This window comes from Salvelinus sp. IW2-2015, linkage group LG11 (genome assembly GCF_002910315.2).
Source record: "Salvelinus sp. IW2-2015 linkage group LG11, ASM291031v2, whole genome shotgun sequence".
NCBI classification, from domain to species: Eukaryota; Metazoa; Chordata; class Actinopteri; order Salmoniformes; family Salmonidae; genus Salvelinus; species Salvelinus sp. IW2-2015.
In genome coordinates this window covers 9,624,828-9,645,652 of record NC_036851.1, presented here as the reverse complement: position 1 = coordinate 9,645,652, position 20,825 = coordinate 9,624,828, and the positions used below count along the sequence as shown (strand labels likewise).

General features: G+C 41.9%; 1 protein-coding gene across 3 annotated transcripts; it reads right to left on the bottom strand.

The window, feature by feature from the left end:
• Positions 1-5,555: 5,555 nt before the first annotated feature.
• LOC111969760 (RNA-binding protein 5) lies at positions 5,556-20,179 on the bottom strand. Of its 3 annotated transcripts, none has more exons than XM_023996006.2 (25): positions 20,089-20,179; positions 19,822-19,855; positions 15,805-15,976; positions 15,531-15,686; positions 15,290-15,359; positions 14,789-14,862; positions 13,864-13,947; positions 13,485-13,545; positions 12,915-12,980; positions 12,644-12,804; positions 12,330-12,427; positions 11,127-11,214; positions 10,963-11,034; positions 10,800-10,863; positions 10,618-10,700; positions 10,382-10,502; positions 10,153-10,244; positions 9,852-10,031; positions 9,527-9,667; positions 9,149-9,226; positions 8,832-9,026; positions 8,606-8,680; positions 8,385-8,488; positions 8,024-8,153; positions 5,556-6,199 (listed from the first exon to the last, which is right to left on the bottom strand). In XM_023996006.2, exons 2-25 carry the CDS (start codon positions 19,836-19,838, stop codon positions 6,074-6,076), a joined length of 2,508 nt encoding a protein of 835 aa, XP_023851774.1. In that variant the 5' UTR covers positions 19,839-19,855; positions 20,089-20,179; the 3' UTR covers positions 5,556-6,073. The 3 variants fall into 3 exon arrangements, with proteins under 3 accessions (XP_023851774.1, XP_023851775.1, XP_070301629.1); XM_023996007.2 differs by having other exon boundaries at positions 9,149-9,223; XM_070445528.1 differs by lacking the exons at positions 15,290-15,359; positions 15,531-15,686; positions 15,805-15,976; positions 19,822-19,855; positions 20,089-20,179 and having other exon boundaries at positions 14,789-14,970.
• Between the last annotated feature and the right edge of the window lie 646 nt (positions 20,180-20,825).

Genomic DNA, 20,825 nt, shown 5'->3' with positions numbered 1-20,825 from the left:
ATACTTCGATGTAAAATGTTTCTCAAAAAGCAAACTGAACTACTTTTGATTGCAATGTGTTAACAATACACTTAACCAAACTGCTCAAAACTAGTAACTACTGAACCAAAATGACATAGGTCATATATAGTTTGATAACTGCTGAAAACTGTACATTTCTATATTTTCATCTCATAAATGTATCAATTTGACATCAATTTATGTTGGAAGGTAAATCCAAATCATATATGGATGTGGCTGTAAATACCACATCATTCTCCATCAGCCAGTGTGCTTCAATAGGATTAAGTGGGAAAGAGTCACTAYGTGCTACCATTTAGAATTATAGTGTAGTGTACAATGCACTGCTGAATCACCTGGGTTATAGTGTACCTTTTCCACCTCCAATATTTCATGGATGAACTTGACTATGMCAACTTTCAGGATGAATCAAACATACATTTTGGATTCATCAATGTATTTTGTGTGTAAAGGCTCGCCAAACCTGTTTCTGTAATGATTCAAACATATTTCCTAACCCCAAAATGGGCCTAAATAATAATAAATCATTATTTTTAAATCTACCCCTTTGGTGCTGAAACCGAGACCAATATGCATATGGCTTGCTTTCATTGATCTCTATATTCTGAAACAGTTCTCTATGTATTCTAGTGAGTCTGATAAAAATCAGTTGGCCAGCAAGTGGGAGGGCTTTCAGCGGTTTAATTAAAATATATTCAGAGTACACAAGGGAACCACGCGCCTGCAAAGCATGTTACACACCTTGATAAGCTAAGTCTGAATACCAACTACTGAGAAATGCGTACATTTTCTAAGTCAGAATCGGGCCCTATGTGAATAGTAAATGCCTTATCAAAATGCCCTATCACGTATTAACTGAAAGCTCTCAAATTCACAGAGTGATGCCAAAAACAACAGTGACTCAAACAAGCAGCCTTGATCCCCTTCGCTGAACTGCTGATGTAACTATTGGAATAGGGATGGAGAAAGAAAACAATTGAGGTATTATAGAGAAAGAAAAWGGCAAAGTTACTTGTGTCTTTGTTTGTGCGTCCTTCTCTACACCATCATTGACTGATAGAGAACCTTCAGTAGCTTATTCAATTCTCGCTCTCAGTTTGTCTTCACGACATACACACACTCCGGATGACCTGTGAAAAGACAAACCGTGACTGTCTGTGTCACGATGACACACACCAAAATCACAAAGATTGTCTGGCACTGCACTCCTCCTTGAAATGGGCAATTACTATACAAATTAGTGGGATTCGCACCTTTTTTCAATTTTCGTCTAAAATGACACCCAAATCTAACTGCCTGTAACTCAGGCCCTGAAGCAAGGATATGCATATTCTTGGTACCATTTGAAAGGAAACACTGAGGTTTGTGGAAATATGAAAGGAATGTAGGAGAATATAACACAATAGATATGGTAAAAGATAATACAAAGTAGAAAAAAACATTATTTTGTATTTTTTTGGTACCATCATCTTTGAAGTGCTAGAAAAAGGCCATAATGTATTATTTCAGCTCAGGTACAATTTAGATTTTGGCCACTAGATGGCAGCAGTGTATATACAAAGTTTTAAATCAAATGACCCATTGCATTTCTGTTCAAAATTTTGTATCAAGACTGCCCAAATATGCCAGATTTGTTAATTAATAACTTTGTTAAAAACTGCACACTATCCAATAGCATGGTATTCTTTCACTGTAATAGCTACTGTAAATTGGACAGTGCAGTTAGTTTAAATTCTTGTTAATCTTTCTGCCAATATAAGATATGTCTATGTCCTGGGAATTGTTCTTGCTACTTACAACCTCATGCTAATCGCATTAGCCTACGTTAGCTCAACTGTCCCGTGTAAGGGACACCGATCCCGGAAAAGTGTTAAGGAATACCATTGCTTCCCTGTTGTACAAATTGGGTAATCTTCACACAAAAAGAGTCATGGTAATCATATGCCCTAAGAAACATCTATTGGTAGTTTGTAATCAACAATGAATAATGCAATAGACAGGTTGTTATTACAAGTGTTTAATAATTGTACTAGTGAGTAAGCCATGGCTTCTTGCGAATACATGCAAAACTGTTGCAAATTAAATAACTAATGAGACATTCAGATATTAAGACACTTAAGAAAACGTTGAGCGATAATGACAAGGGGCAGCAACTTAACTKCAGTCACCAGGATTCTGGAACTACCATGGCTGTGAGCCTCATGCAGTAACTGTCTGGGAGCTGCATGTGGTCAAGACCAGAGGAGATCGTGGTTCTTAATCTCCTCTGGTTTTACCCGACAGGTCCAAAGACTGAGGCGGCAGGATGCAAGCAGGATGATCCAGTCTGAGAGGCAACCCTGCCCCCTGCTGCTCCCCACCACCGGACCTCTCTACAGAGCACTAACCGCTGCCACCTGGGCCCTGCCGCCAGCTTGGCCCTCAGCACCCTCCTGTCCTAATTATCATACTAATTTTAATGTCTCGGATTTACATTTACTATGTTACGTCTAGTCTATGAGACCAGGYTGCAGCTAAAAGTCCCGAAGCTTCTGCATATGTGTGAGATTCTCCACTTTACGCAGTATCTGCTATACTTGTTGAGAACAGGCTACACTGGCCTTTAAATAAAGTTAGATCAAAGCTTCATCAATGTCTGCAGGATCAGATAATGATAGTATGCTACATAACAGAACCAAATATAATAGCATAACGTTTAGAAGAAGAAAAAAAACACCCTAATTTCTTATGAGATTTTAGGATGATTGAGATCAAATGGTTGCATTTCTGTAGCCTATAACTCAAGGAGATCTAAAAGCATATCCCCATGAAACTGATTGAGATCAAATGGTTGGTATGCAGACGGACATTTCACCGGTAAAACTCACAAAAAAAAAAAAAAAAACACATTTGACAGTGCGAAATGCACAAGGGAGGTTCTCTACAAGTAGAGCAGAGCCTGAGTAAAGTAGAGAATCCCACACATGCACAGCAGCTTTGGGACATATAGCTGTCGAGAAGGTCCAGAAAAGTCGGATATGCAGTCTCGTCCTTAAAATTAAATCACCAACCACTGCATTTGTGTGCTCAAACAAAGTTGAAATCCTACCTACATTGAGAGCCAATGATTTGAGACAGATCAGATTATTTACTGGGTTACTTTGATATAAGAGAAAATTGTGGAGTGTAGCTCCAGTCTGCTGAGGGATAGGTGCAGCATCTGACCTGTAAACTCCTCCTTCAAGCTTGGTCCATCTTGACCCCCACCATCTCTCTCCCTAATAACACACCTGGGAAGACCTGTCCAAAACCACAGCCATCCCCCAGAAAGAATAACAAATTCAGAGTCTAATCATGTGGTTGAATTCAAATATACGGATTAAAGTGTTTCTGGAAAAGGGGTTCTTATTTCTTTTTTTTTCTTTTTATCATTGATAGTAATGGGAATTTTATTTGATTTAAAACACTGTGTACAATGTATGGGGATATTACACAGTGTACAACACATTAGGAACACCTTCCTAATATTGAGTTGCACCCCTTTTGCTCTCAGAACAGACTCAATTCGTCAGGGCGTGGACTCTACAAGGTGTCAAAAGCGTTCCACAGGGATTCAGGCCCATGTTAACTCCAATGCTTCCTACAGTTGTGTCAAGTTGGCTGGATGTCCTTTGGGTGATGGACATTCTTGATACACACAGGAAACTGTTGAGCGTGAAAAACCCAGCAGCGTTGCAGTTTGACACACTCAAACCGGTGCATCTGGCACCGACTACCACACCCCATTCAAAGGCATTTCAATCTTTCGTCTTGCCCATTCCCCCTATGAATGGCACACACAATCCATGTCTCAATTAAAAATCCTTCTTTAACCAGTCTCTTCCCCTTCATCTACACTGATTTGAGAGGTTATTAAAAGTGACATCAATAAGGGATCATAGCTTTCACCTGGTTAGTCTGTCATGGAAAGAGCAGGTATTCCTAATGTTTTGTACACTACGTACAAATCATAATTACAATCCGTTACTTGCAACAATTCGATATACAATCTCTCGATTCTGCTGGGGAAGGGTAGATTTTTTTTTAACTCAGAAAACAAATGTTAGTACTGGATTCTTTCAAAATAACTGTCAAACACTATTATACACTAGAAGAATTGACTGCAAAAGAAAGTAAGAGGTCTCAACATTTTACTGATAAGTGGGACCAAATAACTCGTCAAGAGGTATGGGCCAGATTTTCATATACAAAGGAAATGTGCTCCTGATCGCCAGCCATATGACAAATCTAGTTGTTTTTAGTATGTATGCATGTATATTTTTTTTWACGTAATTCCTGTTTGTCTTCTTGTAGTTTTTTAGGGCAATTTATGTTAGTTTGCTTTTGTGTGTCCAGCACACCAAAGTAGTGGGCTGAAGAGGAAGAGATAGTCTGGGGGACCCTGAACCTTAAGCTCCCACTTCCTTATTGTGGGATGGTTATTTGTAACGGCTGTCAATGGTATTACATGCCTACCATTTTGGGGGGGGGGGGATATTACATTTTGAATATTAAATAGTATCCCCAGCAGCTCCTTACATGTTTCTAATAGTGCATTTGTGACTTGGCTTTAGTTTATCAGTAACTGAACCAGTTCTATGTGCTTCAACTAATGACATAAGTTCATTAAGCAAACCTACAAACTGTATTAGTAAACATGAGACCGCTATAGAACGCTACAGACCACTACTGCAGACAGTTCAGACAACTTCTCCAAAATTTTTATATTAATTTTGCATACAAGGAGACATGGTTCTCTTATTTAGAAGACGATTCCGACGGTCAGAAAAAGGTTTACAATAGAGCACAATTAATTCAATGTTGCCTTCGCTCGAAACGATTACCACTTGTCACTGCTCTTGTTCCAGCTGTGTGAAGAATGGGACCTCTAGAGTCTTTGGAACCAGACTACAAACTACAGCGCAACACTAGCCAGTCTATTGGACAGCAATTGATATCAAGCAAAGACAACTATCTAGTCAGATCCAGAAGAGTAAAAGGGAGCTGTAATAAAACACATCCTTTCAACAATGCTAAACGTAGTAAATTAGCTCCACCGGGTTGCTTACCTCGTAGTGAGACACCAGGGAGGTCCTAATGGCAAAGGGGTAGCCGGTAGTCTGCAGTACTCTACATCTCAATTCTGGTAGAATGGCCATGCATGTGGGAGGAAACACAGGGGGAGGGGTCGACTGCATCTGCAAAACATTCACTTTAGGTGGAAATCAAATGAAGGGGCCTTGCTTCAGAAGTTCGACCCAAGATGGTTGTAGACTGAAGAGCCCACAAACTATAAACAAATGCCTGAGTTTCTCAATGTTTTTTTTTTACTGACCGACACCCAAGTTTGGAATGCGCTTCTAGATTTCATTTTTCACCAAGTTTGTGAAAAGTAGTAATTTGAGTGCGAGCTAAAGCAAAGTCTGCAATTGAACAGCTCGTTTACCTAGAGATTGCACATCTGTTTGCAAAAGTCATAGAATTATGTTCAGCATCCACAATGAAGTCCACATGAATTGGTTGATCAATCTCATTTAATATTTTCTGTACAAAATGAGAACGCATACCATACAAACTGTACATTTATAACATGCCGACAAAATACTATTGCCACAGCAAAAAGGGGGGTGGGGAAAGAACGTGCCTATCTTAAAATTCTTACACAATCAAATATATACAAATCATAAACTACATAATTTTACATTTCTCCAATAGACAAGTCCTTTCTCCGTTTTCCTATTCCCTAGCAGACTGATGACACAATGTGACTGCACTCAGAAATTAATCCAAAGAAACGCACATCTTTTAGCAAAGGAAGGCCCTCCATCCAATCCCCTAATAAAGCATGTAATCTCTGCAACTTCCCCATGCTGCCATTACAATCCCTTTATCTCAAGGCGTCTGTTTATGGATGAATGTAGGGAGAGATGTTAAGATGCCCAGGTATGGTGATTGCCCCACACAGAAACACAGGGAACATAGCACCAGGTCAGTAGGATATGGCTGTTCTTGGAAGGCAGGTATATTTGGCAAATCACTCCATTTCAGTGAAGCGGGCAAACATGGCTTTGCGGACAGCGTCTTTGTAGGTGTCTGAGGCAGACAGGCCGTAGCTGCTGCCTTTGGTTCCCAGACCAGCTCCCTTCGCCCTCAGCTGGGCCTGTAGGGAGATAACAGCATGTCTGAGATAAGTAAAGGCGTTCAACACTGGCGTATTTAAAAAAATATATATTATAAATAAATATAAATAAAAGATATGTTATAAATAAATATATTATATAAATACATATTATATAAATAAATATTATATGTAAATAAATATGAATAAATAATTAGGTGGGGAGACAGGCAAGAGGGAGAAAGTGGTTAGAGTGTACCCAAAAATTTAACCCTGGTCTCCGGTGCATATGTGAAGGAGAGTGTTACCACTACAACGCGGTTCTACACTTAACTTCTCTAGGGTARGGGGCAGCATTTTCACGTTTGGATGAAAAGCATACCCAAAGTAAACTGCAAGGTACTCATCCACAGAAGATAAGATATGCATATTATTAGTAGATTTGGATAGAAAACTCTGAAGTTTATAAAACTGTTTGAATCATATCTGTGAGAATAACAGAACTTATTTAGCAAGCGAAACCCCGAGGACAAACCATTCAGATTTTGTTTTGAGGTCACTGTCTTTTCAATGAGTTTTCATTGCGACCTGATTTCTAAGCGACCTGCTTGCAGTTCCTACGGCTTCCACTGGATGTCAACTGTCTAGAGAAATTGGTTGAGGTTATTCCTTTGTGTAATGAAGAAATACGGCCATCTTGAAGTCGAGTCACTCTAGGTGTCCTGTTTGATTGAAGCGCATGACCAGAAGGCATGCTACGGTTGGTTTTAATCCTGTATTAAAACACAGATCACCCAGTCTTCAATTTTATCGATTATTAACGTTAAAAAAATACCTAAAGTTGTATTAGAAAAGTAGTTTGAAATTTTTGGGCAAAGTTTACAGGTAACCTTTGAGATATTTTGTTGTCACGTTTGAGCAAGTTGGAACCTGTGTTTTTCTGGATCAAACGCGCCAAATAAATGGACATTTTGGATATATATCGACGGAATTAATCAAACAAAAGAACCATTTGTGATGTTTATGGGACATATTGGAGTGCCAACAACAGAAGCTCGTCAAAGGTAAGGCATGAATTATATTTTTATTTCTGCGTTGTGTCGAGCATATTCCAACCCTGCATGCACATCTCTTTGTTTACAATGGTGCTATCCCCAGAAAATAGCATCGTATGCTTTTGCCGAAAAGCCTATTTGAATTCTGACATGTTGGCTGGATTCACAACCAGTGTAGCTTTAATTTGGTATCTTTCATGTGTGATTTAATGAAAGTCTGATTTTATAGTAATTTTCATAGTAATTAATTTGAATATGGCGCTCTGCATTTTCTCAGGCTTTTTGCCAAGTGGGACAGTAGCGTCCCGCCTAAACTCAGATTTTTGGATATAAATATGAACTTTACCGAACAAAACATACATGTATTGTGTAACATGAAGTCCTATGAGTGTCATCTGATGAAGATCATGAAAGGTTAGTGATTAATTTTCTATCTATTTCTGCTTTTTATTACTGCTCTCTTTGGCTGGAAAAATGGCTGTCTTTTTCTGTGACTTGGTTCATACCTAACACAATCGTTTGGTGTGCTTTCGTCGTAAAACCTTTTTGAAATCGGACAACAAGTGTAGCTTTAAAATGGTGTAAAATACTTGTATGTTTGAGGAATTTAAATTATGGGATTTCTGTTGTTTTGAATTTGGCGCCCTGCAGTTTCACTGGCTGTTGACGAGGTGGGACGCTACCGTCCCACATACCCTAGAGAAGTTAAGAGCAAATTTAACAGACTTTGTTGTATATGAAAGATATCTTCACAGGGTTTGCTTTTGGGTTGAAGCAGCACTATTACTGGTTTAAACTGGACAAGATTCACCTCAATAGGTGCAGTGATGCCCTGCTGGTTGCGGCCCAGACCTCTGCCTTCCTGCCATCCCATGGCCTGYAGCATCTTGTTCCCAATGTTGTCACTGTTCAGACCGTCTTTGGTGGGTTGTTCATAGTTACTGCAGAGGAGAAGGGGGAAATGACACAACACAATCATTGTTACCCAATCTCACTTCACAGAACATCACAGTGTACATTTATAACATGCCGACAAAATACTATTGCCACAGCAAAAAGGGGGTGGGGTGGGGAAAGAACGTGCCCATCTTAAAATTCTTACACAAAATGTATACAAATGATTGGGTAACAATGATAAGAATAAGCATGATTATAGCACAGTAGCAGCTTACACGACTGGTGCTGGCTGTGCTGTGAATTTCTTCTTTTTGGGTGCTGGGGGTTCAGGGATGCCGTATTTCTCTCTCCTCTCTGCAGCCCGGTCTCTGTACTTCATCTGTTCACAGGGAGGGAAATAGAAAATGAATGTAGAAACAAACCTGACAACAGGGTTTCTATTAACCAAAAGTCAACCAGTAACATTAGACCAACAGTCTTCATGTCGGAGGCTCACCTCTGTCTCTTTCCTCTCCAGCTCTTCCAGCTCAGCCTCACTCAGCTTAGATCTGCGGTGGACCTCCAGGTTTTGCTGGGATTTGAAGACAAATAAAGATTAAGACCCCTTCACACTAAATTCATACATAAACAAGCTCCTTCTTTCACATAATAGATGTTCATTTTCATAACAGTTTAGCGAGTAGACTAAAGTGGGGTTCTTCCTGGGCGTCAGTGATCAGCACCTTGTGAAGGTCAGAAAGCTGCTGGTGGCGCACCAGGCCGTCCTTATTGGGGAACTGTCTCCTACACAGCAGGCAGGCCATCTTCTTCCAGTCGGTCAGCTGATCCTGGCCCTGCTCACCACTATCGCGCTCCGGCTCTGCTGCACCCCCCTCCTCTGGGTCACTGTCCCCACTGTAGGCTGCCACCAGACCAACCTGGGGAAAGACACAACCAGATAGTTACCATACAACCAAGTAGGTACCATACAAGACTGGAAGATAAAATGTATGATCTGTCATTTCTGAGCTTACATTTGAGTCTAGTATCAATATCTTACCTTGGCTGAGTTGGTTGGGGCCTGCTCCTCTGGGCGCTGCACTGCTTCTGACATGAGCATTTCCAAGCTTCCAGCCTGCTGCAAAGTCACAACACTAGTCACTGCCATCAAGTCACCTCTTCAATCTGACGCCATCAAGTCAAAAGTGTCACTGCATGAGTCCTCTAAAGCAGCGTTTCCCCGAACTCAGTCCTCGGGACCCCACGGGGTGCACGTTTTTTGCCCTATCACTACACAGCTTGATGATTAGTTGATTATGTGAATCAGCTGTGTAGTGCTAGGGCAAAAACGTGCACCCCTTGGGGTTCCGAGGACTGAGTTCGGGGAAACGCCGCTCTAAAGGATTCTAATCGTCATGGATAGACCTAAAATGGCTACCTTCTTCTCGAAGAGTGTGAAGCCTGCGTCGGCGGCCGCGGCCTCTTTCCTCTCCTCCTGGCTGACGGGCTGGAAGCTGCTCTTGAAGTTCTCCTTCTGCTTGTTCAGACTCTTYGCCCAGCGCTCCATGTCCTTAGCAATCTGGAAAGAGCATGACAACTCAGTCAAACTACACACACTTTAATACAACACCCCTTGACAGCAACAAGGGTTTCATGACATTGTCCCGATACCAACAGAATGTAGACGGCAACGTCCTCCCCGTTTTCTCATATACATCTGTACCGCCTTGACATCTGAAGCGATCCCGGTCTCCTCTGCGTACCTGCTGAGCCGTCTTGCTCTTGGGCTTCTCTTGTTTCCTCTCCTTGGATTCCTTAGCCTCTTTGCTAGCTGCTGCTGCGTTTGCCGTCTGCTCAGTTTGGTCGGCGGCTGAGGCAGGGACGTACGTCTGCTTCTCACTGTCCCAGTACAGGTACTGCTGTGTTTGGGAATTATAGTAGTACTGGAGGAGAGAAGATAACTTTCAAAAACACATACATACCCCTTCTTCAGTCAACTCATGAGGCATGGTGGAACCATTCAAAATGGCAACAGAAAACATTGACCGGTGTGTGGGTACTTACATGGGTATTTGGGTCGTAGTAGAGGCCAGTTTCAGGGTCGAAGTAGTAGCCCGAGGATTCGTCATACTGGTAGGTGGAGGTGTCGGGAACAGCTGGGGACGAAGACAAGAGTATGGAAGATTACAAACAATCAAATCCTGGCTTGAATAGAGTAGATCATTTTAAATCGGAAAGCATTCCACTAAGTTTCATTCTGCACTGGAACTTGTCAGGAGAGGGAGGCTCTTACCAGTGTCTGTGGCCAGTCCAGAGAGTGTCGCTGTTGCTGTGGAAACCGGCGCTGTAATGGTTGCAGCTGCYGAGTGAACGCCGGTCTGTTTTGCTTCCAGTTGCTGGGCCAATTGCAGTGCCTGCAGAGACAATTGGCCATTGTGGGGAATCTTTAGGGCAAGCATACTGTCCGTGGTGCAGTAAAGGCAACGGTGTGTGTATTGCCAGCCCCATAGATTAAAGACAGAGACTCACCTGTGTGGCAGTGTGACTGATAAGGCGGGGTTGGTAGACTTGTGCAACCTGTGAGATCACCACTCCTGTAGCAGCTGGGGCCGCTGTGAATAAAAGACACMCAGGCTTTATTACACACGTTCTCCTCAAATCAGAAGGCTATTAAAAAGGCATGGACACTGAATGCAAATGTTGCCTCTCACCTCCTAGTATTCCGTTCCCCTGGGAGAGGTCTCCTGCTGCCTGCTGGTAGTAGGCCTGGTAGTCCTATCGACACAGCAAGGCACACAGTCAAGTCACACATTGAAGCAGCAGCGTCTACAATGCATCCCAGGTATTTACAGACTGGGGTAACCATCACCGTACCTGTGTGTAGGGAACGTAGCCCTCCTCTAGATAGCTGTACTCCGACAGCTGTCCTTCAACACCCTGCTGTGGCTAGGAAGGAACACACTGACTGTTAGCATGTGCATCGGGAAAACAAAACGTCACCGGTGAACGTGAGGAGATGTGGGTTTGTGCGCGTTTACCTGGCTGGAGGACCACTGGGCAGCAGCGATGGCTGTGCTGGCCGCAGAGAAGGCACTGATCCGGTTACAGTCTGGGAGCAAGAGATCCCTGAAGAGACCAAGGAGAATAGAGATTAGGGAGACATCTCCATCCCTATGCCCTCTTGAGAACATCCTTCACTGGAATTATGCTGAGAACACTATAACCCTAACCATTGACATCTCAACTTTAAGGCTAGGGGGCAGTATTCATAAGTTTGGATGATTGAGGTGCCCAAAGTAAACTGCCTGTTACTCAGGCCCATAAGCTAGGATAAGCATGGTAGTATTGGATATTAAACACTAAAGTTTCTAAAACTGTTAAAATAATGTCTGAGTATAACAGAACTGATTTGGCAGGCGAAACACCGAGAACAATCCATCCAGGAATTTTGTTGTTGTTGAGGTCATTGGACTTTTCAATGCTTTTCTATGGGAATGTCTAATAATTAGGACCCAGATTGCAGTTCATATAGCTTCCACTAGATGTCAACAGTCTTTTTAAAAAGTATTTAAAAAAGTATTCGTATTCTATCGAAGTGTCCCTCAGAAGGAMTCTAGGTCTTTTGGTGCGCGTGAATGAGTGCGTGCTCCTCATTCTTTTTCTCCGGTATTGAACACAGGATACTCCATCTTAAATTTGATCGATTATTTACATATTAGGGTTGGATTAGAAACGTTGTTTGAATTGTTTGGACGAAGTTTACAGGTAACTTTTTRGATGCCTTTGTAGGCATGTTGGGCGAGTTGGAACAGGTGGATTTCTGAATCAAACATGCCAAATAAAAACAGACATTTTTGGGATATAAAGGACTTTATCGAGCAAAACCATTAATTGTGTAACTGGGACCCTTTGGATTGCAAAAAGATGAAGATCTTCAAAGGTAAGTGATATATTTATCGCTATTTTTGAGTTGTGTGACACCTGTGCAGGTTATGAATTCATGTTAATGCAGGACGTGGGTGAGGCGCTGTCCTCAGACRATCAAATGCTATGCTTTCGCCGTAAAGTCTATTGTAAATCGGACAAAGCGGTTCGATTACCAAGATTCTAAACTAAAGAATGGTGTATAACACTTCGCAATCTGCAATTTCACCAGATGTTGTCGAGGTGGGACGCTAGCGTCCCAATGATCCGAAATAAGTTAAACCTAACCACGGACATCGCTGTGACGGGACACTCACTTCCTTGCACTCTTGGCATAGTCCACACCGATGGTCTTCCCATCCAGCTTGAGAGGGGGCTGCAGTCCTTGTAAGATGGTTAGGAGCTGAGAAGCCTCCTGTGATGCAGAAACAACAAAGCACTAAGAATAAACATACTCATTTAACTTAGAGAAAAGTGTATATAGACTCCACGAAATCAAGCCAAAGATGAGAAACACCAGTTGACCATTAACAATCAAAAAAGGGGAACATCACTGAAGATACAGAGGTCGCTCTGTAAAGAAACTCAAACCAAATAAAATGTTGAGAGCTCTGCTGAAAGGCTGGCATACCAGAGGGGAGGAAAGCTGTACGAAGGTGAAGCCTCTGTTCTGGCCCGTCTGTTTGTCCTTGATGAGACGGATGTTGCTGGTTGACAGGTTGGCGTAGGGGGCCAGGGCCGTCATGATGGCCTCCACAGTGGTAAGAGGGGCTATGTTCCTAAGGATGATGGCTGGAGAGGACACACACACAAATATTCAGTATAAATGATCCCATTGGCTCTCAGACCCCCCTCAGGTCATCTGACAGGACTTAGTTTCATGACGGCGGAGAGGTACTCACTGTCGCCGTAGTAGTCTCCGCTCTGCTGGGTCTCTCGGACTCCAGTGGTGCTGTTGGTTTCACACTCTGTTGGGAAAAGCAGGAAGAATGAGAGCAGGGCATTAGCGTCACCTCGCCCTCAGTACCCATGACAGAGCCCAGGACATGAGTTAGAAAATGTTCCTGCTCCACAGGGATTTGACATCCTCGCTATTCCACCTGTCAATTCTCAAGTACGCTTTCAGCTAAATCTGGTTTGTTCACAATACTAAGAAATATGATTAGTCAGGGCTCTACRCGGACCTTTTTTAATACATTTTTTATTACCAGGAGCACATGTGCGCTAAGTTGAAAAATGTAGGCCCACACAAAGAAATTTAGTAGCACAATGACAAATATATATATATATATTTTTTTAATTCCAGGTCGCACAGCAAAATATTTTGGCACATATGAGAGTAGAATGGTCGCACTGTAGAGCCCTGTATCTGTATTCTCTATTGCGCCTGCACCTGTGCGTAGCCCCATGGTATTGTGTCAGACCATCCAGATGGGTGCAAGCAGTGGCTTCCTGATTCAGGAACTACTTACCAGCTTTGGATGCTCCGCACCTGAAGCACTTCAGCCTCCTCCGGAAATTGTACAGGCCGCACTGCAAGCAACCGGTCACACTTTTTATTGAAAATACAGCTACTTAGGTCCAGGACACCGCTGCCTCAGATGAATAGCAAACTAAAAGCAGTGCAGCATTGGGTGCTTACCTGAGCCAAACGCTCACACTGGCAACTAATGCAATCAGGCATTCCTACACCTAACAATGTGCTCAAAGTCATTTGGCAGGAGCTCATTCTGGACTATAAGGTAACAATTGATTGCCTAACATTGTCACTACAGCATTTCAGATAGGAGTGGAAGGGGAAAACAGTGTAGGCAGGGTGGGATATGGAGTCAAGCCACAGCAGAAACTTACAGTGCTGCAGAGCCAGTCTTCAAACTTGTGCCGGGGGTTGCTGTAGTGCATGGCCACACTCTTGCCTTGGATGACCAGGAGTTTCTGTAAGAGGGGGGGCAAAATGTTGGTCATTTCAAGCTTTCCTGGCTGGCGCACGTCTCACTCTAGCTGCACCCAAAATACAAGCAGTGTTGGCAAGGAGGGAAGGGGGAAAGGGACCCCCGGTTGGCGCTTGTGTCAAAGAAAGACGGAAGGATGTGTATGTGAGCTTGTGTACAGAGGGTTCTTAATGTGTTTGGGACCCGAGTGTCCAGACTGAGCCGGAGCAGAGTGTATGTTAACATGATAGAGATACTTTGATCGGCTTCCCTAGAACCAGGGATATGCTTCCAACAGACAAATTAATTTGCTAAGAAGTACAGCATGAATCAATCACTAAAAAGAAAAAAAAACATCAACTGACAAGTAAGTGCTCAAATTTGGAGAGGACACTAGGCTAGGAGACAGAATTCCTTATTTTCCCCGATGGCCTTTGACTATCTTTTATCAGAAAAATGTCTTCCTGAGTTATCTTACCAGTCAGATTGTAGGGTACTATAATCTCAAAGTGGTTTAAGGTAAGTTTCCGTTAAATTAGGCTACATGGCTCAATTCTATTGACATCGAACGTCTTAAAACCTTAGTATTACACCCTGAAAATATGGGGGGCAGTGAGATTAAAGAATTATCAGTGAAAGGTTAAATAAACCTCTAAAACCATGCAGTCTTTATGGATACCATATTAAGATTCCAATATAGTATTCTCCAACTAAAATCCAACTTAAATCCACATTTCCTTCAAATCATTTTTTGTTCTTATTCAGTTCACTTTGGTTGCCATTTGGTTCTCTTTTTTTTCCCAGATCTCCAAGGTAAAAACTAGACTTGGCGATTGTGAAGCAACCTGATTGGTCTCCATCCATCGGGTAGCATCTTGCAAGTGATAAAACTCCACGAAGGCGAAACCTCTGCTTATACCTAGAGACAGCATTCAAATATAGACGGGAGGAGTGTTAGTCAGAGTCCATGGGCACAACATTCAAACTCTGTCACAAACTGCTTCAGGACCCAATATGGCAAACAGTGGGCCCTTCATTTTGGGTTTTGCCATAGCAAGAAATCCTGCAGGATGACACTGGACCATACATCCTCAGTGTGCCTATATGCATTATTTTATTATTTCATTTGAAACAGCGCTTGACTGGCTGATGCTCTTACTTACCTTTTCGCTCCACAACTTAACAGAATGTAAAATATTGTTTCTTTGCTTTTGACATTAATTCATAACGATTTCATCTGATTTTTTRTGTTGCTATGGCAAAACTGAAGCCAATTGAAGCAGATTGGCCCTGTGGTCAAAGATCGCGGGGGAAAGGAGGGACTCCATGGAACGCCTGGGTCTCACCTGTCCTCTTCTTCATCAGCCGGACATCTATTGGCTGGGGTCCCTCCAGCTGGTCCAGGGCAGCTCGGATCTGGAAGGCACAAGAACATTTAAATCCGTAGCCCTCAGTTCCGCAACACATTTCAGTTGACATTATACAATTGCTAACGTCTCCTTTAGTTTCACTGTATAATCTACTCTTCTTTGCACGAACCACATTACTGACCGTTGGTGGGTCTAAAGCAGAGAGCGAAGAACTTACGTCTCCCTCTGTGACGTGAAGGGACAGGCCCCGGAGCATGATGGTCTTACTCTCCTTCTCTTCCCCTGGCTCCCCCCTGTAGTCCTGCTCCGGGTAATCTCCATCAGAGTGGTAGCCTTCTTCAGATCTATCGTTGTTCCGCTGCTTCCTGTCTCTCTGTTGGCGCGGATAAAACAGCGTGGATCAGTGTATTCTCCTAGTCGTCAACAAGATTGGTTTTGGCTGCACTCCCTTGCCAAGTCATGTCACTGGGCGTCTGACTCGGAAGGCATACCTCTGGACTGGCTCGGTTCCCCCGGTGTTCCCCTCCATCGTAGCGTTCGATGCGTCTCTCTTCACCCCAGCGGCGCATGACGTGCTCTCGTTCCTGGTCTCCTCGCTCTCGCCTCTCACCCCGGCCCTGATTGTTGCCGCCGTATCTGCCGCTACGCTCTGTGCGACTCACCCTGTGCGCACACAGGCATAGACACAGTCAAACGCAGATCTAATTTTGACACACTCAAGGAATAACAAAATGGGTTCCAATGTAATTATATGGCTCAAGATAACCTCCAAGTACTATTATTTACATTTTTAACAACATAACCCTTACAATTATGTTTTTTCAAGCAGAAACAAATCTACTATTGCATTGTTGTGTGGGATTTAGTCGGGTATCTTGCAAACCACTCTGCTTCCTTATACTGTGAATGCCACTGAAACTCTGCCTGACGGCCTAACCTAACCAGTTTATATCCTGTGCAAGTGACACATTCCTACACCATACTTCAGTGTTCATGTCCCTGGTGTTTTGAATGGGCTTGACGATTACATCAAATTCATGAAAACCCGATCATAAGATAAATAAAAAATGATATTTGTGTTTTATGGATGAATTTACTTCTGCCAGATGCTAGGGATGTAAAGAGTCACCGATACGCATCGGTCCCCGGTTCAAATGATTAAGAAATGAGTGCATCAGTCCACAGGACCCAAAACAGATCAAAATGTAGCACGCATTGGTGAGAAAATCAATTGAAATGTTACGAATCGCCAGTTCACTAGAATTTTTTTCTTCTCCAAAAATGACTTACTTTCTACCTTCCGAAAATACCTCATCTTCAGTGTCGAACTGAGCATGTCATTATGTTGACAATCATTGATCTACAAGTCATTTTGGATGCCAAACAAACCCAGGCTATATCAGTAGCCTAGTCAAACTGCACGCGCCGCTGTGCGCACTAGMCAAAGAGAGGTAGGCCTATTCTTGCATTCAAATGTTTGTCAAATGGCTGCTTGCACAATGTTCGGGTTTATTAGTTGAGTGACAACCAATGTAATTTGCTAGGTTATTTTTATCAAAACACTCTGAAAATTGTGTTTTACCAATTGTTCAGGTTCACCATGAGCAATACTTTTGTTAGTTTTGCTTTAAACAATAAGTATATAATGGTCATTTTTAGATAGGGTAAAGTTGATMATTTCATAAAAGAGGACTGAAATCACTTTTGCTATGCGCAACACTTCCAAACGGTCGAAACAATTCAATTATGAGACCGGAGTGAAATCCAAAGTTGTGCCATAGCTATTTTTTAAAGATAAATATTGATACATTACTAACACTTTTAATCTGAAAAAAAGGTATGAGTGGGTGACAGTGATTTCAGATCAAAAGTGTGTGTGTGTGTGTGTGTGTGGGGGGGGTAGATGCCCAGTTTCTCTTATCGCTCAGCTCAGGTGCCTACATACACCATAGACGTCAGTGGTGGAAAAACGACCCAGTTGTCATACTTGAGTAAAAGATACCTTAATAAAAAWWAAAAAACTCAAGTGAAAGTCACCCAGTAAAATACTACTACGGTAGTATGTCTAAAAGTATTTGGTTTTAAAGATACATAAGTATCAAAAGTCAAAGTATATATAATTGAAGATTTTTTATATTAAGCAAACCAGATGCCACCATTTTGTTTTTTTACAGAGCCTGGGGCACACTCCAACATAATTTACAAATGAAGCATGTGTGATTAGTGAGTCCGGCAGTTTAAAGGCATTAGAGAGAGCAAGGATGTTCTCTTGACAAGTGCGTGAATAGGAGCATGTTCCTGTCCTGCTAAGCATTCAAAATGTAACAAGTACTTTTGGGTGTCAGGGAAAYGTATGGAGTAAAAAAGTTAATTATTTTCTTTAGGAATGTAGTGAAGTAAAAGTTGTCAAATATAAATAGTATAGTACAGATACCACAAAAAACAGATTAAGTAGTACTTTAGAGTATTTTTACTGAAGTACTTTACACCACTGATAGACATATCATTTACACACACAGAAGTCAGCTCAGACAGATCCAGCTCAGASGCCCAACTCATGAACTCCATCAGCAGCAGATTTTAATTTAGAATGGAAAATGAATGTGTTCATGCAACAAATGTTGGGGCACCGAATCATATCGCACCAAATTGCATCAATTCATTTCTCTAATCAAACAATCGCACTGAATCCTTTTAAACAAAATCATATCGCGTATCGGAGCCCATGTAGCTATCTAGCTATGTATCAATTCATGTTGAAAGGGAAAGATACACATCCCTACCAGATGTCTTTCATTGCATTTTTAGGAGGGAGTTGTTTACTCTGTAGTGCTAGTAAACCRTGGAATGGTAATGTAAGCAATACATAGTGTTATAAATGTTATAGCTAGTTAGCAAGCTACTTGCCAGAAGATACAGACCYTACCAAAACGCTTGTTTACACTAACCAAACAAAGTAGGCGTCAAAGGAAAACCTGAACCTAGATCYCCCTACATATTGGTCTTGACGAGAAGAAAAGAAACTGTCAGGGTAGATTCTCCTCTGCACTRTTCAACCAAACCATTAAATGTGGAGGAGGGGGTTAAGATGGAGTGTCGCCTTGTTAAGGTCCAAAAGCTGAACTCGCCCCGAAGGGCTCTCTTTCCATTTTCCTTGGGGACTCGGCAGAGGTTAGTTTACACTGATCTGCACTGACGTCAGAACGCAATCATGGTTACAATATGACGCTGGATATAGGTGGGAAAATSTACCTCAATGCACAGATGGGATATGTCACTGATATATCGAAGATTTAAATACTGCAAATTGTCCTGGAAAACTGTCTTTTTCATCCCCATGCTAACTAGCACTAACTGCAGACATTTTGAAATTTTGAAACGCGACATGCCTTCCCATAATGGCTGCAGTGGCTACTGGTAGGTTGAAAGAGCATAAAAAGGAGTGTTTTCTGGGAAAACAAGCAAYATTTCAATCTTCTCAACGGCGCAGTGTGGATAAAAGCACAATTGAGTAAAGTGGCATATCCCATTGATGTATGTTTTGTGACCCATCTCTTGTGCCGGCTCCACATCGTCTTAAAGACACAGCTGTTTTGAATGTTATTGTTTTTGTGCATCTGAKCGATGTTCTATTGATTCCCTGGGCATCTGAGCTATTGCCGTTTAAGCAGGCAGAATTTTTGTCGGTATGACGTAGCATTGCGATAAAGCCGCTATCACGACACTGGACGTTAATAGGAATACGAATAGGAATACGACATCTAACATACATGGCAGGTTTCAATAGTGGCCGACGTCAACGCGGGAGGTTGTCTTCTCTCGAATAAACCATTGATTCTATTTTTACGATATTACCTCCAGAAATGTGTAATTTAAGAGGGTCTAACAGATTTCTCCTATTTGTCTGCCTCGTCAGTCCAGGGTGCATTGCATGGTGCCTTTGCGAATGTCAGACTCCACTCAGGCACATCAATCTSCAGGTTGAACATGGTGAGACTGTAGACRCCTAAATTGATCTTGCGGTTTGTTTAGGCTATTTTAGTTATTTCAAATGCTGATATTGACTTTGGTACTACTGTGCATAGCTACCTCCCTAGGTASCTAACTAACCGGCCCACAGAGCATTGCGGGTTTTGTAGTTGACTTGGGCTGTAACATTTCTACAACAATTTACATTTTTTTTTTTTTAGAAGATGTTCTTATCCAGAGTGACTTACAGGAGTAATTAGAGTTAAGTACCTTACTCAAGGGTATTAGACTTTTCACCTAGTTAGCCCAGGGATTCGAACCAGCGACCTTTCAATTAATGTCCCAAAGCTCCCAACCACATGTTACCAACCTTATTATAAACGACAAAACGAAACATTTAACAAAAAATATTCAGTGTTATGTATCACYGTAAATAGGAATGAGTGGTTTTGGGTGGATTTTTCCTTTAATGTAACGATTGTGTTCCGACCTCAGTGCAGTTCAATAACGTTATATTGTTATGTTAATTTGTTACTCACCGCTTATCAGCTCCCATTTCAATGGTTGTCACGACTATCAAAGATTGGAAGTGGGGGGGGAGAAAACAACATTATTACGATCGTCAGCTAACTTAACTAGCTATTTGGCTTGTCTGCTAGAAGCAGAAGCTATATGGTGACTCATAAGACAGTACTCTATCATTTCTAAAGTTACGTTATAGCTAACGTTACGCCTTAAAACGAACCAGCTAGCTAGCTCAAGAACAAACAGTAACGTAACAACTGTACAGAAGCATATTAACTCACAACTTAAAAAAGCTGTAGGAGATTCCCGATGATGATCTGTTTGCTAAATAGGTTTTGCAAACAATTCAAGTACTTGCACATTTCACAGGAAAAATGGTTGTTGGTCTTCAGCACCTTCTTCTTCCCAAGATGCTTAGCGGCGGGGACGTGGAAAACAAAATCACCACACAATGAGCCAGATGTTTCACCGGATGTATAAATCTGAAGCATCCGGTTGGAATTTCCACTCACAACCACATATGGGAATGAGAGGAAGCCCAGTGGGAGAAGATGGATCGAGATGGATTTTGGSCAAAATTCTGCACATTTTCTCATCGATGACACATTTGAGCTCAATAGAGTTTCTCTTCCCAAAACTAAAATATGTTATGAACAAGTGGAAAAAGTTTTGTGGACTTTACCCTTTGCCGAAGTTGTAAAAAAATGGCGTCGTTTAGGAGTGCAAGGGCAAGTTGAGTTACTGCACACGCGCACTTCAAAATAGACGTTCCCTGATGGAAATATGCAAATATATGATAGATCGCGCCAATAAGATGCTTGGCTCTGCCCACCTCCTTGATTGTTTTGCACAGTATGATTCATTTGCGCCCATTGTAAATGACAGGTTGTGGTTTATCTTGGATTATAAAAAATAAAAATACTTTGACAATGTTCTCTTCTTCTATAGTTTAATGGCGTTCACACACATTTTATGTGCAATAAGCCACCTACTGTATGGGTAGTAAATGATAATCAAA